We start from the raw sequence: 26255 nt of genomic DNA, 5'->3' as shown, positions 1-26255 counted from the left end.
GAGTTTCATCATTCGACTGGCCTAAGTTCTATTCACATGCGTTGGCATGCTTAGCTATAGTGAACAATTTGGTAACAAATAGGAATTTATGGTGCTTCCAAAATCAAAGCACAAATTATTTTCTTTACATTTTTCCCGGCTCCTGAACTTAGCTAAATGCAATTGACAAAAACTTACAGCAGCTTTGAGCTTAAATTGAAGGAATACGTGAATAGTCTATCCTTAATATGTTACGTTTCAGGGTTCTTACTAACAATTGTCACGCTTTGTAATTCAGGATTTTGGGAAAGTCTTTTCTTTAGGTGATTCAGCACTTCGCACTTCGCTAGACGACTAGAAGTTAATAATTTATTGTAAGTAATAAAAAAAGTATGTGTAAATTAAGTAAAATGCCCTAATATGATACAACAAATTTGACTAATCTTATGGTCTTAAAAAGCCAATAACAGTGAATTAATACTTAGATGTTAGTACAGCTTGCATAGCAGAAGTAAGTAAATAGTTACTTTCTTACAGAAGAAAAATCTTATCGATTTAATACTTAAAAGGACATCTCATGTATAACGATAAAAATTACCAAACAATATTAAACCCAATAGAAATTGCATTCTAACTAGACAATTAATACCGTAACTTACACTTAAATGTAATCAAAATGTGAAGTATTTTAAAAATTGTGCATCTACAGTATATGAAGATGTCGGTCATTAAAAAGGGAAGCGCGTAACCAATTTTTTATACTATCATACCAGTACTTCAAAATACTTTACTGGTATCACGAAGATTAAGTACTTACCTAGTAAATTTCAACAACTATAGGTTAATAGAAAACTAATTTTTTGCTTAAAAAACATAATACCTATGTTTGGTAACAATCGGGAATTCTCACAAAATCTAAGGCAGAGTAAATTAAGTACTGAATTTAAACCATTAGCTCAGACAGCCTGATTCCTCAATATTTCTCCAGTTCGATAAATTGGTTATAAAACATATCAACTCCAACTTATCATGCTGAATCGTAAAACTCTAACTGGGTGCCTTAATCCATTCTCACGGCTATTTTAAATATCCAGAGATTGGTAACTACCGCAATATCTCGTGTGTGCCCGATTTACTTCTCTGCCGCTTAAACGGACAGTTCTAGACAATTTTATGTTGATTTTTCTGTCTTCAAATTCATTAAGTTCACGTTTGACTGTCAGACTGTCGTACGAAACGTACACTGGAAAGAACATTTGATTAAATTTAATTGATAATATGAGCTAGAAACGTTTGAATTCGAGCACAACCATCTTGATCCTAATCTCGAATACGCGAGTTTATACTTTGCCCATGACTTTGTTTCAGCCCAATAAGCCAAAGGAACCCAAACCCTCACCCCGCAAACTCCATGAAATTCCCGATTTTCCGCCGACTATAAAATCGTTCTGAAAACAAACCCTAAACCGAACCACATCATATCACCTATTGATATCGAAATTGTTTAACTCTAATCTTAAATTCTCCTCGTTCCTGCCTTCGGGAGGACTCTTACTGATACCGAACGCGTTAAAGTGAGAATAAGCCTGCGGCGAATGCCGCATCGCAGCCTCGTCCTCCTTTACGAAACATATGTTTACTGAATTTTTCCTGGAGGTTCTCGACATGACCACCACATCGTCGTCAAGAGGTATATCTGGGATGTTCAGCTCAGAGCTGGCCATGTCGTAGCTACTCTGATTGTTGCTGACCGACTTAAAAGTGTCGCTTCTGCTGGGGCTAGAAGGGAACGGTAGCTGATGAATGGGAGTGCCGTATTCGTGATTTGGAGTCCCCAAAATGTGAGTCGGAGTAGTGAAGGTGGAGTTCCCATCCGAAGCCAGACCACTGCCGCTGTCAAATAGCTTATTCAGTACGTGGTTCTTATCGAATTTGTTCTGGCGCTCCACAACAATTTCAGCGTGGCATTCAGGAGCAGGCGTTAACGGACTGGCAGCACTCTTAAAGTCTGACGTTAATACCGGCCACCTACTGTCCCTGTTCAGCTCCCGCTCTATTGCCATGTATCGCTTCTTAGATTTGTCTACGTTGTGGAATCTAAAGCGTAAATGCTGGAAAAGTAGCCTCTCTATGAAGAATTGTTCCACCAAGATACTAAGCACAAAATTAGCTGCCGCATATCCTAACATATACAGACGGAAGTCCAGGCTTTTGGGCACCTCCAACTCGAACCAGTCTTTGAAAAACTGCGAAGGATACACTGCTAGGTACACGGAAATGCCAGTGACTGCAAAGGATGAAATTATAAATCCGTAATTGGTGAACATGCTCTTCCTGTATGGGTATCCCTTGGAGAACACTATGGCCAGGATAATATACTGGAAGCTGGAAACTGTAAAAATGGTGAAGTTCTCGTGACAGGCCACTTTTTCCACATCGGTAGAATTAAATGGTTCGTACCATGGTTCCATTCGAAGATGTTCCAAAGCAGCTACTTGAAATATCGTTACCAAAAGCACATGCATCATTAGCGATAGAATCGGAGACAAACTTATCAGACTACTCAGTGGGGTGTGCTTGTGCAGTTTTCCCGGGTAAGCTTCAGTTTTCCCGAAGAAAAATGCGAATATGGAGATAATGAACAGATCGATATATAAAAACTCCATGTCTGTCAGATTGCTTTGTATCGAATAAAGAATCAGCACGGAAACGAACTGACATAAAGAATAGCCAGCCATGTATTTGAAGATGCCGAAACTGGTCACAAGAGCGGCACGCCCTTCTCGAATTACATCCAAAACGCAAGTTATGTTGGGATTCTTGGAAGTGAAGGGTGATGCTACGCTAGACTCAGCTTCAGATAAAGAGATGCCGGTGTGGGCCGCCTTGAGGGCACCACAGTCGTTCGCACCGTCACCGCACATAGCTGAAGAAAAAACGATTAAATCGTTTTATTTTTTTTATTTCAATCTCATACTCACCAACATAATATCCTAAACTTTGTAACTCCTGCACCAATTGTTGCTTCTGTTCGGGGGACATTCTAGCAAAAATCGTCCCTACAAATGAAATTCCTAGGTATTGCCATATCCACTTAACGAAAAAAAACTCGCTTACCTCTGGTGCAAATCCTCGACAGCAGTTCCGGGTAAAACTCCTTGACTGCGCCCCATGTCTTTCCAGTCATGGCAAACCTGTAATTGTTCAATATTCCTGCACTTCTAACCATTCCGTTGCTGGTCCGAACAATCTGTTGGTCGTGAGCTGTGCTGATCGAATTTGTGTGCAGCTGGCTCTCCAAGGTCTCCAGACTGACAGCGCTTATGGAGTTCGATATTACTGAGGCATCTATAAAGGGGATCCTGGAGCAGTTCAGCAAAAAAAAAATCAGTTTTCGTTAACGTACCTTTGATGGCTTTCGTGCGATTTTTTGTCGTGGTAAGAGTATAGTACAGACTCGGGGGATTACTACTATCACTGTTCACCGTTATGATGCTTTGAGAAGGTAGGACGATGTCGCAATCTTTGGCTACTGAGATGGCTGTTAATATGTTGTCACCTATAGCACGCAAACTTTAGTAACTAAATTAAATGAAAAGCGGTAGAGAATACTTACCAGTGACCATAATCACCCTCATATTGGCTTCGTTCAAGGCTTGTATGCTTGGGAAAGTTTCGGGTTTCAATCGATTCTCTAGAACGATTAGACCCAAGAAATTTAGGTCTGTCTCTATGACTTCACGCTGGACTTTTTGTACCTGAATTGAAATGGGAATTGAGTAAAACAAAAACATGAAAAGTGTGTTTTAAAAGTAGTTGTTGTCGTACATATGTCTCTCTCCAAGACCTATGATATTTATTACTTGGTGAGGGGATCACCTTTCAGAAAAACCTAGTATAACATTATTTTGTTATATGCACAGTTTTTCTATATTCTTCACCTTTATGTAACTCAACCGCAACTCTTTATGGGCCATAGCAATGACTCTATAGCCCTCCTGGGTATAGCTCTCTAATATGTCATGGAAATCGGCGGGCACCGTCTCTTTCTTCACGAAATTCAATATCATTTCCGGTGATCCCTTGCAGAAATACTCAAAATGGGTGCCATTTAGCCGTCTTACGATCACTCCCATGCGTTGAGAGCTGCTCGAAAAGGGAAACTCCCTCAAAATACCTTTAACAAAGAAACAAACATATTACCAGTCATATATCCACAGTTTTAAGATCAAATTTTACAACGAAAGACCTAATTTAACTTACCAATTTGGGGCTCTTCTGTAAGATTTTGGTTAATTGACGCCCGATTCTTGGGCGGTTTCAGTACAGTCGGAAAAAGCATGTCGAATTTGTTACTATCGGCCACGTCGTTCATTTCTTCCATCACCCATTTAGTCGACTCGAACATCTTTAAATCCAATGGGTCTCCGACTATTTGCTTGTCAATTATGGTTAGCGAATGACAGCAGACCAAACCATACAAAAAAGTGTCATAGGTCATGTTTTCTACACTCTCTATGGACGTTTTGAAGGTGGTTTTATCTACCGGTACTACGCAAAGCAGATCAAGACCGTCCTCTGTTAATGTACCAGTCTAGAAAACATGAAAAAGGAAAAAACAATGAGAAAAAGTTTATTTAAATGGGCGGAGAATCAAAAAAGGTCATCGCAAAGCGTTGTCAACTAGTCCTGTTCTTACCTTATCAAAACAAACGCAATTAATACTCCCAGAAACATTAATGGTTCTTGGCGAAATGCAAAAAATCTTCTTGTTTTTGAGCCGTATCTGCGCGTTCAACCTCCCCACAGTCATGGCGGCAGGCAAAGCTGGAGGTACTACCACGGTGATCAAATCCAAGGCTTGAAGAACAATTTCCCTTGCAGGAACTCCATGCAAAATCTATTTTCGTTTAACGTTGAAAAACTTAATAAAACAAAGATGAAATTTCAAAAGTACCTTTGACACCAACGTGTAAATAAACCCAATGGTAGCCACTACGGCTAAAAAGAGCACGAACTTGTAGCTGTCCTTCTCGAAGCGGAAATCCACCGGGGGCGGATATAAAATACTACGAACCAAGCTTCCTTTGGAGGTAGAAAAACCGGTACGGATGACTACAGCCAAGACTTTCTCATTGCCGAAATAACGAGTCTGTATCACTTGAGTGCCGCAGAAGAGCGTGTGTCTGGCATGCTCTTTGGGGTCGTAGATTAGGTTGGAGAAGTTGGGCAGGGATGTTTTAGTTACTGGAACGCTTTCTCCTAGAACATAACATTTTCATTCAAATATTCACTGTGGAAATGACTTCATTAATTCCTTCTTCTTACCTGTCAACATTGCTTCATTTAAAATACAATTCCCAGTTAACAGGATAGCATCGCAATGCATCACGCATCCATGAGAGGGTACCTCCATTATGTCTCCAGGAACCAAGAGGTCTGTCGACACTGTTTCTGTTGTGTATCCATGATCGTTCAGTTCATCGTAATTGGCCGCTTTAGGAGGGCGGCGAAGCACGGTACAAACGTCACTTGAGTGAACCGTTGATTTCAAGTTACGCTGGTTCTGCAAGGAAAAATGTATGCTTAATATTCGGAACAAATATTCGAAAGCTAAACTTCTTTGAATCTAAAACTTGAAAAATTCCTTGTTATATTTATGTATATATACTAGGAAGTTGTTATTGAAACAATATCCTCTTAATTAATAAATCCTGATTTCTAAAAATTAAAGCAACGTGAATGAATCAATTATTAACCTATTTCACAGAATAATACAAGTTACTGGTTATCACTAATGGTAACAATTAATTAATTCCCGGAACATCTGGATTTAGATAAAAGAATTTTCAACCTATTGTTAATGTGTATTTTGCTTCATACTGTCGGGACAAATCCCTTTACTTTGTGCTCTATTGTGTTGATTTGCAGCCAATACAATGAATTACTGCAACTACAACATTATTGTTAAGAAACTTTACTGAACCCTAATCAGAGATCTATGGTTCGAAACATTGCAGTCGTTTCCATAAATATTTTCTTTCTTCAATTAAACATTTGTCTCTTGCTGTGACCATACTGGACACTTATTCTAATCTAAACATAATTTGTAACGACGCAATATTCGCTTTCTTGCAGGTAAATAGTTAAATATTTATAAATAACAAATACGTTTGACCATAGTAGACTTCAATACCTATACGTGAGGAATCGATGTAGATAACAGTCGTATTCGCCATATTTTCAAGAAACATTTTTCGTTTTAATTCAAATTTTTTATGAATAAAGGGACAACATTCAATAAAATATAATTCACGTGCATTAGTTGTTACGTTGTTGCAATGGTCGTTGAGATTACACACTCATATAAGAGACAGATAAAAAATTCATATCGTAATAAGCCACTTATTGAACTTGTGCGTACCAATCTTAGTTTAATTTAGTTTGATGTGTCAATGTGCTCTTGAAACTCACCTTCCTAGTCTGTCTGACTGACATTACAATTCCAAACACCGACATAAACATAATGGCAGCAGCATAATAATAGTACTCGTCGCTAAACCACAAAATGAAACTAAAGAGTTGGAAGATGTAGAACGGATTAAGAACTTCCAAAAAAAGTAAAGTTCCTATGGACGACTCTTTGACCAGGATCAGGTTGGCCCCGTAAACGAGCCGCCTGCAAAGAAATACTTACTCATAATTCACAAACCAATTATGTCTCAAAATACCTCATAAAATTCTCGCTGGCCGTTAACGGCTTGTATTGATGGAAGACGTCACAAGGGACCCCATTATCCAAGCCGGCTAATTTCACAAATTGTCCTTTAGTAGTATCGTACAAATAGGTCACTTTTTTCACGCTAAACAATATTAATCTGGAAAACATCGGCTTTCATTATCCAGTACTTAAACTGATTAAAAATATTACTCACTTGTCCATATCCCGGAATTCACCCTTTTCCAAATGAACCGACAACGCCTGAGGCAGGACAATGTCCTCACTGTTATTTTGGTGGTGCAACACGTCATCTTCGTGTTTCATTTTGGCCACAGATTCGGGGGTGAGTACCTTCAGTGGCTTCACATGGTAAATTTTGTGTTTTCCGTTATACAGCTCCTGGAGAAATGCAAAGTAATGTAAAATGGACGGCCAGAAATCTCTTTAGTTCAGATAAAAACATCCACCTATACATACTTCCTCAAGTAATTATTTTGTAAATACCTTATAGCATTATTTATGATTTATATAATTTTTTTGTATATTCTTGAGCGATGAATTCATGCTCTTTAAATACACAAACAGCCATTCTAGTCTTTTCCTTCTTTTTCTCGTTTCCACTTACCACTATCAGCATCTTCTCGGCTTCATTAATCTTGCAATTAACACAAGTGGACAGCAAATATAAGTACGGTACCCAATGGTAGATCAGCCTGAGTAGTCCACAGGTAAACACAAAGCCCAAATACGTTAAAGCTGTTTTCACTTGGCTGATACGATAGTAGAATATTTCCATTTCGTCGTCTTGGCCCTTGTTGATGAACATTTTGTAATCATTTGAATGATTTCCTGTAATAAGGGTGCAACGTGGTAGATTTCTCATTAGTTGCTTAAATTAATGCTATCTGTATTATGGCGTGGGACTTACCATTTCCAATATAATATTTCATCAAGATCACAACTAATAATATTATAGTAGAAAGGAAGTTTTGCAAACTGAATACATTTCAAATTATAATCAGATACCTTTGAAGCGTGTTGGAATTGAACAGGTTTGAGATATGAAGTGATTGTGGTGCTGATAAGTCTGGGGATTAGTGACGTAAACGGTGCCAAGGTACTTAAGTAAAAGTTAATACTGAGATAACGATGAGAGTCCTGATTCTCTCTTCTTCTCTTTCTTTTTCGCAAATTTGTCCGTTTAAGACCTTGTTTAAGGCACACTAATGATTTAAAATGATTTTTCTACAGCCATGCGGTAAGTACAATTTACTACACTTATTAATTATTCTGGGTGGCTCGGGGAAGATTATAGAATGAAAAACTCCTCATTAAGTAAAACCATGAGTATGGCTATGAGGTAGTACTTTGTTACTCGTGTGTTCTTAAACTAGTTAAGCAATTTCATGATTTCTCTCTAAAAATGGCACGAGTTGCGTAAAATTGTTTTTCTTATCGAGTTCCATACATGATTTTGCGATACGATGAAAAAATCGGAGGGAAAGGTCAAGAAACATATATAAATGGCTGGCATATTTGCACGGACAAGGCAGTCAGTTCTTTAAGCAGAAAAGCCCTGCAGTGGCCCAAGGGAAGCGTTAGATAATTCCCAGCTCGGAAGGGGTCAGACACAGAAATTCAAAGGGATTAATAGTGGTTTATTACCTATAGAGCAATAGGTTATCAAGAGTTTCGTAAAACTGTTCTCATCGTACTCATAACTGAGGAAATTTCGTGATATATGTAGCTATAGAGGTCTAACTACTCTCCAGAGTATTTTTTCGGTTTCGGACGTGTGTTTAGGATTAAGAAAATCCACTTTAATATGTGTAGGCACATACACTGATTCTACATAGCCCGTTTGACTTATGGGAAATTCCCTGAAGAAGACAACCCATGTTTAAGGCACTTAAATTATTAATATTCCGTGGATGTCACCTTGCAAACCACGATCAATCCGATTAAAAACTATCAAGGGATTCCCAGTTAATTACAATAGAATAATAACAAATTAACCATCAGAAAACACCAGATTGTGTTATGCATTTTAACTTAGCTTGTTGCGGTGTCTTAACTCTGAAACTGACTCAGTCTAATTCATAAGAAAAATATTGCGTAAGAGCTTAAATCAATAAGCCACGAAACAAGGCACTGTAGTGATTGGGATGTGACGGCGATTGAATCCAGTAGCATCGGGCTTGAATCCAATTTCAATGAAAGTACATAATATTATTTGCAGGGTTCATAGGTCAAGAAACATAGATGATATAATTTGCGATTTGAGCCGGGATTTGTGTGGTAAAAATTGCATTGTGATGTGTGAAGTACTATTTCAAGAGGAATTTAAATCGTTATTATAATTTAACTACCTAAAAAATTCAATAATCGATGATAATCGATCAAGTACATCGACTTAATAATAGATTAACTACCTGGAACGGATGACTTGGGCTTTACAATTAGTAAGATAAGTCAAGCATTTATCATTTTTTCTAATGCCTCGTAATCAGGCAAATAAATTGATAGTGGGAAATGCCATCTTGCGATAAGCAGAAAACTTTATGCAATCGGTCTAAAGAAAATTAACCGACTTCTACTACCAAAACTGCTTTGTACACACCTCCCAACAGGCCCTCAATCTGCTCCAAGGTCCGCAAGTTGGGTCCCTTCTTCTTCTTGAAGAACATCGAAAATATATTGTCACCTCCCATTGTCGAATCACTAAATATTACAACAATCACTCTAACAATTAAGCTTACGACGTATAATTATTTAAACGATTAGTGCACTATCAGCTGGACGAGTCTTATTGCAAAACACTTGCGCTCGCAGTATCAGTTTAGTCTCCCGAAGACCACATACACACAGTCTAATAAAAAAAATAAGTTCCAAATAGCGCTTATTCGCAGACACTATTCGATATCTCCCGCAGAAATCTCTTCCCTCCTTTTTCGGCGTACTCTCAGCCACATATTCTATGAACTCAAACAAGTGACACTGAGATAAGTGGTTTACTCTTTAGTATAGAGATCTGAAAAAGACAAAAAATGCTTTGAACTCTTCATAAATCTTTAAGTGTTGCATTAACACACTTGCCAGTAACAATACCTTATCTCCAGCAGGTGACAGTTGCCTTGAATTATATTAAACAGGCATGATCTTACCATGCTTAACAGATATATCGAGGAGGCACTTTATCGCGTGGATTTGTTAAGAACAGGCAATAGATATTATTACAGATAACAGACGCCTCTTGAAAGATGGTTTCGGCTTATCACATATTTATCATCAATTTTAAGAGATTTAAAACGATTTTCTTTAATCTTTAATTTCCTATAAATTTAACATTCCGTGAAAATATCTATAAGGAATGTTGGCTGTAATTCATCAATAATCATGAGCGACTTCTCGTGCTGCTACGGAAAATTTGGCACTGAAATTCTAAACTCGTTATATCAAAGATTTTGACGATTCCTAATACTTGGGAATTATGAGTTGTTTCAGAGGAGATTTCGACGTGGGTTTCAGTAGATTTGACTCAAGATCTATAAGAATTGTTGGTATATTTTTGGATTATTATATTTCAAAAACTTATAACATAATAATAATAAATGAGTACATGGCAGTGAGGTTTCCAACAGCTACCTTGGAGTATGATGTCCTTGCAGAAGCCCGTTTCCTGAGCTGCCAGAGGGCAATAGCGACGTGGGTTGTTGTCCCATGATTCGCGCGGCCTTTAGATCTGAATTTTAGTCCGTTCACTAGTGATACAGTTACCAGAACTAACATCTAGACCTCAACACCTCTTCGAAGCAATACATCCCGAATTAGCCTCAAAATTCTTGACCCCTCTCATTCCGTTTCTTCCTTCATTCCTTTTGCAAAGAAGTTACCATCAAGCGCATCAAGCTACACCTCAATACTCTGTTTTTTTATGATAACTCCTCCATTGCCAATGAAATGATATTATTTGGTTGTTAGTGTGTATCTTAGTACCTAGTGTTTTGCCACTAGGTTCTGTACACTCAAGTCGTGTTCTATAGAAATGAAGACAATTAAGTTAATAACAATCTAGGGCTAATCCATTATTTATTCATTAAACCATGTAAGAATTCATACCAATATTAAAGAATTTCAAGTAATATTCCCAATAATCTGATGGAAAATTATAGGTACCTACCTGTAATTTTCCCTCCTCCCTGCCTCCCTATTTCTTGTGGCTACAATGAAGAGTACACTGCAGCTGATCTGTAGGTGAAATTTACCATGGTGCATCTTCACTGAAGGGCAATCTAATGATATATTAAAGCCCTTTCTCTTGGCTCTTTTTATTCTACCATTACATTTACCCCCAAATCGTGGGTTTTATATGATAGTAGAAACTATTTGCACTCACTTACACTGAAATTTACTCAATTGAATACCCTTTGATTATTACTTGAGCTACTGAGAGCAACTGCAATGATAACTGAAAGCAATATTTTGACAGACAAAAAATTAAAAACAGCTACAGGTTTAAAGCTAGCTATTAAAAACTACAAGTGCCTCCCATATGTCCTACATTCTTTACATAGAAGTGATATCTTATCAGTCTCTTTTTTAGATAATTAAAATTGTGATTTCATTATGTAACACAATTTAAGTACCCAATAGAGGTAGACAGACAGTCATATATTAATCTTAATTTTAAGTGAGCCTGACCTCACTGACAGGCTTCAACGCAACTGTCCCATGACATGTTACATAAGGCATGTTTTCTTTATTTACTTGAAAGGGAGATACTCACCTTTTACACACAACTCCATCAAACCATTAGAAGACATCAAATATGTGTCAAATAAGCATAATAAGATGTGGGGAGCAGCCTCTGTCAATCCCCAGGATCGTTCTTTGCTCGGTAGGCTGCCTCAGTGGAGAAGAAGGAGCATTCAATTTGGTGCATTTTGTTTGCGGAAATCTCGCAAATCCTATCCAAATATTTCCCACAAACCACCTTAATGTATTTGTTAAAATCACTTGAATACATAATAGGGAGCGAATTGTGAAGATGCATTAAATTAACAATAGAAGATACGGTAAATTCCAAAATCCTTGTTTCGGAAATGTTTGGTTTATTAGGTCGTAAATGGGCAATCCTAAAATCCTTCTTAAATGTCTTCCACTTAATTGATTAGTCACTAGCAGGAATTTGCCTTTATGAGCAACTCAGTTACGTCACAGGTTCCTGGAATCAGTTCGCGGTATTAACCTCACTTTCCGTGAAAAGGGGGGCCCTTTTACAACGAGTTATCACACTGAAAAACAGTCTTGGAGCTTCTAATAATTTCAATTAATATTAAAAGTTTATAAATCTTCATTTTCGTACTTAAAAATCGAAAATCAACGGGCTGGAACACCTTTATTTAGGACTTGCGCCACAAGAAAATCTCCACCACAGCAGGCCTTGAATTTCCAGAGGTTTGCAACTGTTTTGCGATTCGATACGATGTGCGACAGAGATTTGGGCATTCAATCCAACCAAACACACTTCAGGTTCCAACTATTACGAACTTGACGGTTATCGGAAATTAAAGAAAAATCAGGTAAGAAACAATTCAATCACACGACACGAGCGCGGCAAGCAAGAGACGAGAGACAGGTCGAAATGAAAATTGGCAAATTCACCACACTCGCCAAATAAAAATAGCTTTCGGACAAAAGCGACCTCTGGTTGAAGAAACAACAATTCAAATAGAGGATTATGCGGATGCGCCGGTTACAGCCTTGAATTTCTCATGGGACACAGGTTAGCTTTGTTTATTGCAATCTCTGCTTAGGAGTGCAGAAAGAGAGAGAAAATACTTTTAGCTTGGAAAGTGAAATCGCGCCTTACAAAAAGAGGGAAGATAGAGTATATGAAATCTTATTTCTAATACATAAAACAGAGCAATTTTAAAGCTATTTCCGCTTTTATAATCTGGTTAAAGGTTGCTTCTAAACAGAATCAAAATACTTAATAAGCGCATGACACATCCTACTCCAAAGCAAAACATCTGAATATCTCGCAACAGAAAGCACAGGACCGTCTTCGCCTCAAAATTATTCCAGCAAAGAGAGATTTCCAGTAATTCAACTGTGATGCACCCGCATTTAGCAAATTATTGCTTTATGACTGATTTATACTAATCATAAAGCTGAAAATTAGCTATCTAATTAATAATTTCTCATCCGTTCCTAATTATTGAGCAAGATATCTTTGAAAAGCTCTTTGAAAATAGCTGATAGCTCCTAAATATTAGGCATCTAGCATTATATCTTACTAGGGGGAGTGTTTATAAGCTTAGCAAACTATACCAAACAGACGATGAAGATCACTTTAGCCTTAAAGAGATCATTAATTCAACATGCACGATTCTCAATATAACTGTAGAGTTTTTTTCTTAAACACCACAATAATTACTTGCACCGGGGAATTATTTAAGCATTTCCCGGCACGTGAGATAGAAAGCCGTTTCCCAACAAGACAGACGTGCAGTACCCAACCACTAGTGAACTAGGCACTATTACTATCGGAACATAATATAATGAGTAATAATTCCTACTTCTACGTTACATGATGTGACAGTGAATATTGTGTAATTCGTACATTTAGTTATGCAGTAATTACTATAATAGTGCACGTCCCGGTTTAAAAATTCCTTTGATGAGATGCAGAGATGAACGATGTACCTATTAATTCCGATCAATAAATTCAGCTATATTTTCATATTTAGATATACATTTCGGCTTTCACAGATACTTTTGGTTTAGTTCTGGTTATGCTAATCGTTAGAAAAATTATTACTTTTTCTTACTCATCTGCATACAATCTGTGGGTCGGCTCAGTTAGATGCTGCACTAATTTATTTTATTATACGTAGTATAGATAGGTAGATTCTCTATTAACAGTACGAAAGCGTGTCTACGTCGACTCGTAATACATTGGCAGAAAAACGCGTATAAAATCATGTAATTGTACATATTTTATACAAAGGATGTTAACAATCAGCGTACCTCTCTACTAAAAGCTAGGTAGTGCACATGTAAAAATAGAACCTTTTATCTATAACCTTGCAGGTTACATTATGACTCACCTACAATAAATGGTAAAGATAAATGCGTGAAAGTGGTCTAAGAAACTCTAAAAATATTTATTTCATGCCTCGAAGCTCACCTTAAGCAGCGGTTCAACTACATATAAAGGGTGGTCCAATTAAAACTGCCTTGATCGACAAGATCTTAAAAATATACTCAGTAACGAGATGCCCTAAGTCTCACACTATGGCCCTTATTTATTCGCGCTATATTCCTTGGGAAAGTCCCCACTGATTCTCTGATGGGAGACCTCTCTCATTAGCCGCTTTGATCTGTTGGCTGGGGTATCCCCGACTCTTGATGGGTGGATTGAAGGGAAGCCATGAAAATTTTAAAACAGTAGCTGTTCCTAGTACCACTTGCCTTAAAAGCATGTTAATTTCCTTATGCTACTTAGCATTTAATGAGGTTGATGAGACCAGTCACTGCATCTTCTCCGGTCCCTCACGTTCCCAAGTAATTCAATAGCAGGTACCTATCACATCCTTGTTGATTTCCATGTGCAAAACGTTTTCGACGACAAAATCCCCCTCTCGCCCCCATAAGTCCACCTCTCTCACCTTCCCAACAGGTGTTCTTTTTTACGAGATCAACAAGTTACCTTCGCGGGCAGCGGTTTCCGATTCTCAGTTTGTTTCTCGCGAGTTGACCTCACGGCGCCGTCCGATAGTCCACTTCGCTTATTCGTAATAAGAAAGAACCAGATAAAGAACCCATAAATTGGCATTATCGATTTGATTGTTGAGCAAAATGATTTGGGTTTAGGTGGTGATGAGCTTTGAGACCAGTTCGGACTGCCGTGCTGTTAAAGTGTGAGGCTGTTTGAGATGTAAGTGGGCATTGATGATGGAGAGGAAAAGCGAGAAATTGGGTTGATACAATTATTGCAACAGTCGAGTAGGTCAGAAGTGGCAGATCTTGTGATGTGCGTGCTTGCACACAGTAAGAGTGTCTCATGTTCTTGGAAAATTGGAAGCATTTTGGGAATTTTCTTTTCATAAAAAGTCAATTTTTAATCCAAAAATTGAAAATCTATAGAGCGAACCACATAACCCGACGTGCTGTACCTTTAATAATGTTTTATATAAATGAGCAGTGTTTCTTCTGCAGCCTTTTAATTAATGTATATCGATGCATGGGTACAGTTAGATGTAGAACACTCTGTACATTCCTTTTAAATGCACCTATGTGGCGAATTTATAAGAATTTTTAAGCCAAAGCTATGTAGAAAAATTCTAGTGCCTTGGTTACGAACATCCAAAAAATACTTTACAACTGGCTTCTTAGATCTAATTGGTGCTTCGTATCTCCAATCAAACTTTCAGTTTTCCGAGTGGCGAGTTTCAGTTCCTCAGTGGCGTAGTTTCCCCAAAAAACAAATCGAGAAATGCGTGAAATTTCAAGAAAAATTTACGCCACATTCACCATTTTGACACTAAAAAGGTATATATGTAAGTAGTGAAAATCCCCATCCATAATTAGCGACAAAAATAATCAAATAGAAAATATCGCATATGGAACCCATTCAACGAGCAATGTAAGAATTCCTACTCATAAATATTAATTTATGCAAATAGAATTTAGCTGTGGCATTCATTTTGATTTTTTTTTTCAAAGCTTGATTGATAACCTTTGGGACGTCGAGTACCATCATATAGACCCCCTGAGGTGATTCTAATCATTTATTGTCGTTTAAATGGCGAATATCTATAGATGGATCCCGCTTTTTAACGCACTCGAGCCACTGTTTCTAAGACACGCCACTGGACCTGAAATGTATTCTAGTGTAATTTAATATTGTCGTTGGTTGGCTGCTTGCACGTATATCGCGGAAACTAGTACTGCAAGTTCTAGTTTTTAGATTATAATCTCGAATTGGACGCGAAAAGACATCACGTTTTAGTGGGTACTTCTCTGGTACTGTACAGCGAAGAAAACTTGTTTTAAGCAACAGGACAGGTTTCGAGGATTTCAGCCATTCCCTCCTTGAGATCCATATCGACGTCTACAACAATAGTCAATTTTGTCAAAACCGTGTCTGAACTCTTCTTAAGGAATTTTTAAAAACACAGGGTCGGACTTTATTGGGCTCTAAAGCCAACGAGGCGAAATAGCTGAGGATCAGCGAAACGAGAATCTTAAAGAAATACGCAAATAGTCAGAAAACATTCAAAGCAAAATGTATTCTAGGGTTATCTTGGGGCCTACCTTCTCGCTGCTCCTGCTGCTTTGCGCCGCTTCCGCCCTCGGCGAGCAGGAACACAAAGTATGTTTAAAAATTTAACCCCTAGTTACCTTAATTCACCTTCCCTCTTCTCGCAACTGCCACAGGTCCACAATATAGTCCTCTACCCAGAAAAGCACTCCTGGTGCCAGACCACGCAAATCCAGCAGGTGGTTTCGGCTCCAGGCTTCGAGCCCGTCACAATCCAGAACAACGTCTGTGTGGGAGCTTGTTTCAGCTACAGCATCCCCAAAAGCGAACCTGCAGAACCCGGGGAACTAATTGGACCTTATTGCGATAGCTGCCAGCCTTCGGAAATTAGGTGCTATCACGTCAGTTTTCCAGCAATAAGGTTCCTGTAGGGATTCATTTGAACAGGGGGTTTTTTAGGTGAACTTGAAGGCCGATTCCAACGATGCTGAACAGCTTAAAGTGCTGCAGAAGCGGGTGCAGGTGATCATGAATTGCTCTTGTCAGAGTTGCGGAAAGATCCGCGTGGAGGATTGCGCCATTAACGATACCAACACCATGGAGCTACCCATGCATTTGTACGTGGACCAGGAAACCAGTAGGCCCAGTGAAGACTACATCCATCCAGGTATTGGACGAATAGAGATTTCTTCATTTATAGGAGTAGCAGCAGCATGTCTTTACATACACTGCTCAAAATAATCTAGGGCACAAGGACAATTGTTGACAAATCCTCATATTGAAGAAAGGGCCAATGTGTTGTTCACAGATGAGTCACACTTTGGATTTCAACCTTATATCCCAAGACAACGTGTTAGGCGTGAAACAGGACGGTTAGAACAGAAGAAGCATTTTCAGGAAGTTCTTAATTATGGAAGAGGTTCTATGATGGTACAAGGTGATATCACATTGCATCATCGAAACAAACTCGTTTGATGTCATAAACGCCGAACCAAGTGCGGTACCAAGACCATGTGCTGAAACCTGTTGTCCTTTTTGCATATGCTGTTGCCTAGAACTTCTCTATATGCATGACAATGCTCGTCCACACATTAGCCAGGCTGCTACGTGTTAATTCAGGAACGATGTAACTTATGAATTGGCCACCACAATCACCCGACTTTAATCTCATAGAGCACGTGTGGGATATGCTGTAAAAACATGGCAATTTCATGGTACTCATGGCAATTTGGCTCTTCAGAACATCTTCAGGAACAGTGGTAACTTTTATTACAACACACTATAAATAAGGCGATTTTGAGTATGCCAAGATGTTGCCGTGTTGTTATTAAATTCTCGTAGTGGTAACACAAGGTATTGAAGAAATTTTATGTGAATTTATTGTGAATAAATGTCATTATATAGAGATTATAGCCAAAAGTATACTTGTTCCTTCGATTCTTTTGAGCAGTGTAAATCCGCCATTACCCCGATCATTTTTTTCATGAATTGAATCATGAAGTCTGGGGGTTTACTCGAATGATGGTTGAAAATTTTAGACCTGTTCGATGCCCAGAATTCAAAGAAGCAGCATTTCGAAAACGATGTCAAGCTGAAAAATAAACTTAAGAAGTGGTTCGAGACTTATCAAAATGCTGAAAATGCGGTAAGTGGATGAAAGATTCGTTCCCTTTGAAGACTGAATTATTCATGTGTTTGCAGAATACGGAAACGGATAGTTTGGAGAAGTACCTTGACACAGAGAAGAAAAATGAGAAGATTGTTAAAGACTTGGAAAATTCGCCTAAGGCTTTCGGGATGGAGCCCGCTCCTAGCCACCAGAAAGGTAAGTTTGGATTAGTCTAGGCGTTTTCAGATATGTACCTTAATTACAAATATAAGAACAAGCAAATTATCAACTGCATTTAAAACTACTGTACATTTTTAAAACATTTTCCTTCCCCTTCAGGCTCTCACATCGGCATGGGGGTCGCTCCCCACCCAAACGATGTGGTAGATTCAGACTTGAAGCCTGCTCATGACTCCAGCAACAAGCATCACCATCAAAGTCACCACCAACACCACGCGCATCATCATCACGCTGGTGACCATCACCAGCATCATTACCTTGGAGAGGAACAGCATTTAGGTAGCTATTTGTCATACTTTAGGGCCTAATTATGAATCTTCTGTTAATTTTAACATCAAGCTAGTTTCCATAGAAACAAAGAATCTGGCAGGCATTAAGGTGTTAGTTAAAGTTAACAGTACATTGACTATCTGACCCTTAGTTAATTTAAGGGTTTGCTTATAGGCATGGACGTAACGCATCTAGTACTGGGCCCTCATGGGTCCATGGTGGCGGCCCCCACCGATGTAAAATTGCATATTGATAGCGACTCCTTGAAGCCTAACGACGAAGGATTGGTGGTGGAGTATGAGAATCACTCCAGGGACGCTTCGCAGAAAAACGAAGGTGGTCCACTAGGTTCAGTTTAAGAGAGTTTAAGAGTTAGGAGTGAGGCTGCAATTTTGAGGCTAAATGATTCACTTGATAGGGGTGAATGAAGGGGATGATTCTGTAGCGATAAAGATTGTAATTAGGTACCTACTTATATACGAAATTATTTTCCTGTATCAGCCACAGACCTATATGCAACTTTGTTTCGATATTGTACGCATGATAATGGAGGTTAGTCGGTTTTACCTGCTTTACCTTTTATTTAACGCTGATTTTATTAAATATTAATATACGTACTTACCAATACAAAAATTAAAATGTTCAAATATGTTACTCGAAACCAAAAATTTACGGAAGTTATTGTAAATAAGATATTGTAAAATTGGCTGTGCGAATAAATGCTTAAAGCTTTATTATCGTAAGTTGTAATAAAGTCGTTGTAACAATATCATATCTGTTCTATTGTGTATGTTAAAAGCTCTTTAATATATCTTTTGTTAATCTCACCTTTTATACCTATTGAAATAAAAACTAGTACTAACCAATCGCTCGTTATAATTGTGCGTCATCCACAGGGTCGGCCTTAGCAATTTTTGCGCCCAGGGTGAAATTTTTAATCACCATCCTCTTACCTTCAAGAATAAACCGCCGCTCAAATAATGTTTATGCCGTTTATGTCCTCCAAGCGTTATCTAGTGAGGAGCCAACGAATCTGAATACTACTGGAATAACTACTTAAGGTTGGCCCAGTTAGAATTGAAGAAGCTGTTTATTGTTTCATTTCAACAGTATAATAATAACAACAAACGCCTACGGCAAATATCTATCTAAATCCATGCAAATCTTAGCACCTTTATTGAAGGAACGGCATTAATACCTATAAAAAATACTGAAAAATGGTAACAGAATTAAACTGAGGATCGTACACAAATAGACACAAACGGAAATAAACTAAACAAAAAAAAACACTTGTATTATCTCATAACAAACAGAATGATTTCAGATCTAGAATAGTTTACGTTAAAACCAAAATTTATTTCCTCGATTAAACCCTAAACAAAGTGACCGGTTTTCTCTACTGATGAACTTTTATTCCTTAACCACTGCTCAGTCCTAACTCCTAACAAATGGTATCATCTCTTAGGTTCATAGGATAACTTGCATTGGAGCAAGAAAAATGCTAGAAATGCCCTAAATCTTAGCCTAACTATAATATCTACGGTCAGCTCCGTCCCAGATGTAACTAAACGTTATTCCTTGCTCTCAAAGCCAATTTGACAAAAGATCCATTCTTCGTAGAAAGAGGGCACAAAAGCTTTATCCATAGTAAACTTAACTGGAGGATAAATATTCTTCAATTGTTTCGCATACAAATCTAAAGCACTCCAGGAACTAGTCCCCGTAACCTTGAGACGAATTTGGCGATATAATAAATGAACACAAACAATCAAGCCACTTACATGGGTCATAAACTTGCCATCAGCCTTCAGAACACTAAAACTCAATACCAACGCCTGGTTGATAAAAGACCACAATTCCTTAGATTGATCAACTGAAATCGGCACATCAGTTAGATCTCCGAATATGTAGTCAAACTTTTTGCCCTCTTTAGCATATTGCTCCAGTGAAGGCATGCAATCTCCAACAATTATCTTAAATTAACGCAACATAAAAATGGTTATAGCACATGACTGGATGTATTAATACTTTGTAATTGGGCCCCTCATAGTTGTCTAAAACAGTCCCACACACTGAACGCATGTACTTAGCACATGCCTTCATTACCACTTCATCAATTTCCAACATTATAACCTCCTTGGGCTGCTCCTTAAGGAGCTCATATAGAAGAGCCCCATCCCCTCCTCCTAGAAGTGCTATGATTATAAAGAAATTCGGAGTTTGTCCAAAAGACATTACCCAGAATTAATATGCTTTTATCTTTGTAATTTTCTTTTCCCCGTTGCATAAGAGTTTCAGTATAAACTAAGTCTGCCTCACTCAAATCTAATAAGAGGTAATAATGAAATTACAATATGTACATGTTTTGCTCACAGAAATCAAACATACTTTGCAAATTGTCTAAAACCAGTATGTTTCCTAGAGTGGTTGAATGAACGATTTGAACTTTTTGATATGGAGTTACTTCTTCGAAAACGAGCTTGTCTATGTCATATTCAATAACTCTGCTATCTGTGGAAATTGATGGTTAAATAATGCCACTTCTGGCTAAGAGTATGTATTACCAGAAGTGAGGTAGTAGCGCAAGGCTTTATCTGGTTGTATGCTTGGCAGAGAACGCGTCCATTTAATCCCACTTATTGTTTTAATAATATTAGATTCTAACTTCTGGACCATCTATAATGGAGATAAAAGAGACTACAGATATTACATCTGGATTTTATGAAGTTGGAAAGATTTTATAAAGAAATTTTCCTTAGAGAATTTTTTTAATGTGCACATCAACCTGTAGCTTTATATTACCAGTATACTTTCTCATTATTTTCTTCCAAACAGAAGGTTTAAGGACCTGGAGTTAAAACCTACCTCAAGGGTTGCTGAAGAGTTATCCTTATCACCTTTAAAATAATCCACACTGAGTGATACCAACCCAGTGGGGAAAAGCCTTAAGTTCACCACAGATCCTCCGTCGGCGGTGAATATTTTCACTAAGCCGCCCTCTAAATTAAAAGTCGTTACCAGGCTTAAATCCAACAAAACTTCCTTCATTGATTTCTCGATATTTGTCGCTGTAACCGATAAAGAGGAGTCGGTTTCGGAGAGCTTAGGGTCTAAGGTGAAATCTAACGCAAGAACCGCCATAGCTGGTGTTAGTAAATTTTATTTAAATTTAATTTCAAAGCCGGAAAAAACCTTATCAATAATGAATGACTAAATAGCTGCTAATTAGAAAAATACATAACCTAGCTAAAACCACCTGATAAGTGTCAGATTTCATTTTGATGTCTTTTGATAAACTGGGAGAGACTTGAATATTTAACTCAAACTTTGGTGCGACAGAGAAAGCATCTGCCAAGCTTCAAAAAGCTGTTGAACGAGAGAAACAGAAGTAAAACACAATCCACATCATTTCTAAATATTCTATGACTGCATAAGTCTATGGTCTACTGTCGTCGGCCATTTTCGATTTTTGTACTTACCGACAGGGACAAAGGACCAACCGCCTGGGAGAAGGTACGAAAACTTTTTCTTACCGATTGAAATTCAAAATTTGAAAACCATCACAAACTCAAAACTTTCTTCAATTTATTAACAATTCATCTAATAGATATTCCACAGTTCGACAGCTCACCGCAATCACCCTTTATCACACAAGAATGGAATTTCCAAGCCAAATATCCAATAGTACTCTTGAAGGAAGGGAAAAGGCCGATTTCAGTCAAATTGACCAAGTTCATTACATTCAATGTAATGGAGAAGAAATGGTTCTAGGAGAGACCAATGACTTTAACACTACCAATGTAGGTCAACATTTATATTGGACTCAAGTAAATCCCTTTGGAAAATTCTTTCAAACTTCCTCTCAACCTCCCAATCTCCCACACAGCCCCTTTTCGGCCCCTTCTAGGTCTCTTAGACTCTTTAGAACCCAAATTAAAGTCACCCTTATTGGCAGTTGATTCTGGAAGATGGCAGTAAGGCACTGTTTGTGAATGGTACTTTAGTTACTTCGGAAGGGCAGATGTTGATTCTCCAAGATGGAAATGACTTCAGCCAGTATTCTGGTGAAGACAATACTGGTAATTCCAATTATTTCAAATTGTAAAATATTTTATGGCTTTTAATGCTAGATGAAGTCATTATTTCTAAAGAACAAGAGGAGGAGTTTTTGCAGATACTGGCCGCAAATAGTAGTAATGAAGATTATGTTCAATATGCTAGCAACATTGATCTCAGTAATAATGGGTTTTTAATAAATACTGAGGATGGTGACCAGCAAATGTTTTATATTCAAGACTCCCAGGCACTTTTGCCAGCTTCAGTAAGCATCTATACTCATGTCACACTTTAATTTAACTGAGCAAATAATTCTGTAGGAGCAATATGAAATGGCTGAGTTAGACATTTATGATACCAACGTCCAAACTCAAGTTAGTGAGGAATTTTTGGGGCAGTTTGAAGGCGTGATGGATTTAGAACAACTGCTCTTAAGTCAACAGGCGATGACCAATACCTCAAATAAGTATGTTGTTGTTTCACATTTTTCACATTTAATCAGTTTATATGTATGGAAGTGTGCAATATGGTGTACTAAGAGATGGAAAAATACATCTGCAACTGCTGGACCATCCTTTAGACTTGTCAGGAGTTATTGGAGAAGAATACACTGGTAACAGTTATGTTGATTCCTCATCTGTGGAAAGAAGCAGTGAACAAACCTATGACAATTTTATAGATTTAACTGAAATCAAAGGTGAGCATCTTACACTTTCTTAGATAGCCAGATAATATACAGCATCTTAAATTTGATGGTTTTAAGAGGTATTTGTGTTATTATTGAAGATAGAAACATATAGTTTTGGAATCATGTGCTGAATTTACATAAAATGGAAGTAGAATTTAAAAATCCGTTTTTATTTTCTTGACATCTTAGCGAATAAATGAATCACAGAGGGTGAACCATATGCCCTTATCTTCAATAATAACTGAGTAAGTACCCAGTAAAGGGGGGAGTAATACCTAGAATAATAACCCAGTAAAACTTTCAAATTTTAAGTATTCTGTAAAAAGTGTTTCCTGATATTTAGACTGCTTTTCATAAGTAACTTTCAATATGAAGATTTTAGGACTACTCTTTAAACCTTATGTTTTATCCAACAACTTTTTTATAATGACACTCTGCAATAAATATTTAGTACTTTGTCGCCTCTAAAAATAAACTTTCCATAAGCAGTCTAAATATAAAGTAATTATCTGTATTTATACCCAAAATCTTATATAGGGCACAACATTAAGACTGGGCAAGTAATCACCTTATCTAGAGCCTTGGACAAAAAAGTAAATAGCGTTGCAACAAAAAATACAGGTATGACTGCAATATTATGTATTGCTTACTTCACCATGAAGGTTTAATCCTCAGCAAAATCGTCTTTTAATAACTTAAAGAAGCTTATAAATCGAAAGATAGAATTGGGACAAACTGATACTGGGAAGAAGCTAGTGGGGAAGATTGTAAATGTGATGGAAAAGGCTGATATTGAAAATAGGAATTTTCTTAAAAGTGTAAGGCAGAGTTCCCAAATTTCAGCTAGGAAGAACTCAGTGAGTTTACTTTACAATGACAGACCAACAGAATGATTCTTGAGGATATTGTTTTCAGCACAATCCAACAACTCTCACCCATAACTGTCTATCAGTAAAACCTCGTACTTATAGCGTCTCAAAAAATTGTAATAGTGTAGCTCCAACTATAGCTGCTCTAGCAAATAACACTCCCGTTGTTGAGGCTGTTAATAATGACAACGAACCCTTAGGAGATATTTCAGTAGAGCCTGAAAATACGTTGACTGCAGCGAGCGATCGCTCTAAAATTATTATTCAAAATAAAAAGGTTTCTAAAGGTTGTTTTGACACTATTTCCAAAACCATGGCTGGTTTGATGAACATGGACAGTGTGATGAGGAAGTTGAGGAACAAGATAGTTATCATTAAGGTGAATGATTAGGAAATGATTCATTTGCATGGAAATCAGGATTGTTTTTTCTTTAGATAGTGGAAAAAACTTTCAATCATATCAAACATTGGTATGAGAAAGCAGTTTCGTTTTGCAGCGGTTATATGGTGAGGGAGTTCAAGTTGGAGGACGATTCATTTTCTGAACAATGGCAATTTATTCCCGATAACAATTCAAAAGAGACGATTTTTGGACGAGAAAATTCACACATTAACGAACGGATTAATGAAATTGAACACGAACAGTTGAATTTTAAGAAGTAAGTATTTTACAATTGATAGACTTTGTTTTTTGAGAGATGGTTTATACATAAATTTCCCTCAATCTCAAATGCAATAATAAATAATTATAACAAGTTGCATATTAAATGGTAATTTATCTCTAGATACGCTAGCCTCACAATAGAAATCACCATTAATGAAGAAGGAAAGAGGACGACAAGAGTAATAGTCAATCCACCCGCTCTATTTCAGTGCAAGATCTGCACAAAAAACTTCAGAACAAGCACTCTATTAAAAGTCCACTCATTAGAGTGTCATTCGCAGAAGGGGTGAGACTTATTGTTTTAAAAAATGTCCAATTCCTGTGATAAAAACTTCAATTTTAAGGATTACAAAAACTGAGCTTGTCGAAGGTCCAAATGGGGTTACAAGTACAGAAGAAAAAGGTCTGTATGAGTGTGTTGAGTGCAAGCGTCGTTTCAATACCCCTGCACGGATAGCTAAGCATATGGCGGATCATTTCAAGGCGTCTGATGGTCTAACAGTTAAAACTAAGTAAATTGACGTTCCTAAATTTTGGTCACGGGATTCCTTCATTTCATTTTCAGACAAAAAAATGAAGGGAATCAAACTACTTCAGGTCCAGAAGCAGACAGGAAGATTTTTAGTTGTCATGTGTGTGCAAGGCAATTTTCTAGATACTCGAATTTACAGAGGCATACGGAGATACATGAGGGAGAAGAAGCAATGTATCAGTAAGGTTCAAACTCTTGTGAATTATTTTGTAAACTTTGAGTGTGGTTTTAGGTGTTCTATATGTAACTGTTCTTATCGGTATATTTCGTCGCTAACAAGACATGTTCTATCTTGCCACAGGGAGAAGGAGCATTTTTCAGAAACTATAATTGAGGATTCAGATATTGTCCCATTAGATTAAACTGTAAAATATATAGCAATAAAGACAACATTCAGTATTTGGTGTATTATTGTTGAGTCATTGTTGCTTGAAATACTCTAGATGTTTCTCACTATTTACATTAACTTAAGAAGGCCATCTTTCATTTCCTGGGTGGTTGCCATGCTTCAATTTTGGGTTGTGTGGTAGAATAAGGTGTATATTGCTGGGGGGTTCCACTCATGTTTGGGGTATGATCCATCATCCACTTGTGTTTAGGCCTGCTGGGGTCATTGAAGGGGAGCAAATCTGTCTTGTAGTGTAGCCACCCATACCATTCTGCAGGCACTTGACTTCCATCATATTCCAATCCTAAACTCGGCCCGTTCTAATGGCTGGGATCTGGAGTCTCTTTTACTTACCATATTTTGGAGCATATTCAACCCAACGATTTCTTCCATAAAAGTACATCTTGTTCTCGTAATATTTATTGCCATACTTGTCAGTGCCCACCAAGGTTCCTGGCCTCAAGGAGTCCATTCTAAAGGGGTTTTAGGGGTTATTTGAGTTTGGATTAACTGTTATGACAGGCTAAAAGGGGGTCACTATTACATAATAATTTTACCTGTAGAGCTTGTAGAGGGATGCTTTGATGCCTCCATAGTCTTTAACTGTTTTGAGGAAAGTAAAAAAGCGGTCTATACCAAAATAACTCATTTTGAAAGTTTTTTTCGGAAATTATTGGATTATTTTATAAATTAGTAAACAACTTAACATAACCACAAAATGGTCAATTACCCTTTCTGTTAAGTAGCTGTAGAGGTCGCAAATGTTCCAAACAGTTGACATTCTACGTCAAGCTGTTTTATCAGTTTTTTTGTTTTGGTTGTGATTTTTGTGTTTAGTTTGTGTTTAATGCTTTAACAAAAATCGAAAAATTGACAAAATACTTTATACAAAAAGTGCATAAAAGAGGAAAAAACAAACGGTAACTTTCACAATGATTAATTATCAAGTAATAGTGGGGAAGGAAGTCTTG

At 37.5% G+C, this 26255-nt stretch overlaps 5 protein-coding genes across 7 annotated transcripts; 2 read left to right on the top strand and 3 right to left on the bottom strand.

Moving 5' to 3' along the window:
- Nucleotides 1-11: 11 nt before the first annotated feature.
- LOC136415222 (polyamine-transporting ATPase 13A3-like) lies at nt 12-12405 on the bottom strand. 2 transcript variants are annotated; one of them, XM_066399697.1, is made up of 16 exons: nt 11487-12405; nt 9321-9731; nt 7326-7549; nt 6915-7099; nt 6711-6857; nt 6454-6658; nt 5308-5545; nt 4937-5241; nt 4679-4879; nt 4243-4573; nt 3921-4156; nt 3596-3737; nt 3386-3538; nt 3097-3327; nt 2961-3038; nt 12-2905 (listed from the first exon to the last, which is right to left on the bottom strand). In XM_066399697.1, exons 2-16 carry the CDS (start codon nt 9409-9411, stop codon nt 1461-1463), a joined length of 4212 nt encoding a protein of 1403 aa, XP_066255794.1. In that variant the 5' UTR covers nt 9412-9731; nt 11487-12405; the 3' UTR covers nt 12-1460. The 2 variants fall into 2 exon arrangements, with proteins under 2 accessions (XP_066255794.1, XP_066255795.1); XM_066399698.1 differs by lacking the exons at nt 9321-9731; nt 11487-12405 and adding an exon at nt 7629-7766.
- A 2000-nt stretch (nt 12406-14405) lies between these two features.
- Nucleotides 14406-18953, top strand: LOC136415103 (uncharacterized). The gene is made up of 8 exons (XM_066399517.1): nt 14406-14642; nt 16004-16079; nt 16145-16369; nt 16428-16635; nt 17507-17613; nt 17670-17793; nt 17917-18096; nt 18262-18953. Coding segments are annotated over exons 1-8 (1107 nt in total). The 5' UTR covers nt 14406-14640; the 3' UTR covers nt 18447-18953.
- A 196-nt stretch (nt 18954-19149) lies between these two features.
- Nucleotides 19150-21294, bottom strand: Sms (spermine synthase). The gene is made up of 7 exons (XM_066399622.1): nt 20953-21294; nt 20652-20763; nt 20476-20598; nt 20326-20412; nt 20116-20273; nt 19869-20060; nt 19150-19814 (listed from the first exon to the last, which is right to left on the bottom strand). Exons 1-7 carry the CDS (start codon nt 21226-21228, stop codon nt 19659-19661), a joined length of 1104 nt encoding a protein of 367 aa, XP_066255719.1. The 5' UTR covers nt 21229-21294; the 3' UTR covers nt 19150-19658.
- Nucleotides 21295-21510: 216 nt separating this feature from the next.
- LOC136415218 (uncharacterized) lies at nt 21511-25295 on the top strand. Of its 2 annotated transcripts, none has more exons than XM_066399694.1 (14): nt 21511-21600; nt 21706-21887; nt 22043-22166; nt 22224-22408; nt 22464-22609; nt 22662-22840; nt 23369-23452; nt 23507-23688; nt 23747-24079; nt 24136-24359; nt 24486-24650; nt 24709-24876; nt 24930-25076; nt 25129-25295. In XM_066399694.1, exons 2-14 carry the CDS (start codon nt 21744-21746, stop codon nt 25256-25258), a joined length of 2211 nt encoding a protein of 736 aa, XP_066255791.1. In that variant the 5' UTR covers nt 21511-21600; nt 21706-21743; the 3' UTR covers nt 25259-25295. The 2 variants fall into 2 exon arrangements, with proteins under 2 accessions (XP_066255791.1, XP_066255790.1); XM_066399693.1 differs by having other exon boundaries at nt 22218-22408.
- Nucleotides 25289-26031, bottom strand: ND-B17.2 (NADH dehydrogenase (ubiquinone) B17.2 subunit). The gene is made up of 3 exons (XM_066399696.1): nt 25842-26031; nt 25639-25757; nt 25289-25588 (listed from the first exon to the last, which is right to left on the bottom strand). The coding sequence occupies exons 1-3, from the start codon at nt 25931-25933 to the stop codon at nt 25380-25382; spliced, it is 420 nt and encodes a 139-aa protein (XP_066255793.1). The 5' UTR covers nt 25934-26031; the 3' UTR covers nt 25289-25379.
- Nucleotides 26032-26255: the final 224 nt, after the last annotated feature.

The sequence above is a fragment of the Euwallacea similis genome, chromosome 19 (genome assembly GCF_039881205.1).
Source record: "Euwallacea similis isolate ESF13 chromosome 19, ESF131.1, whole genome shotgun sequence".
In the NCBI taxonomy this organism is placed as follows: domain Eukaryota; kingdom Metazoa; phylum Arthropoda; class Insecta; order Coleoptera; family Curculionidae; genus Euwallacea; species Euwallacea similis.
This window is presented reverse-complemented; position numbering and strand designations above follow the sequence as displayed.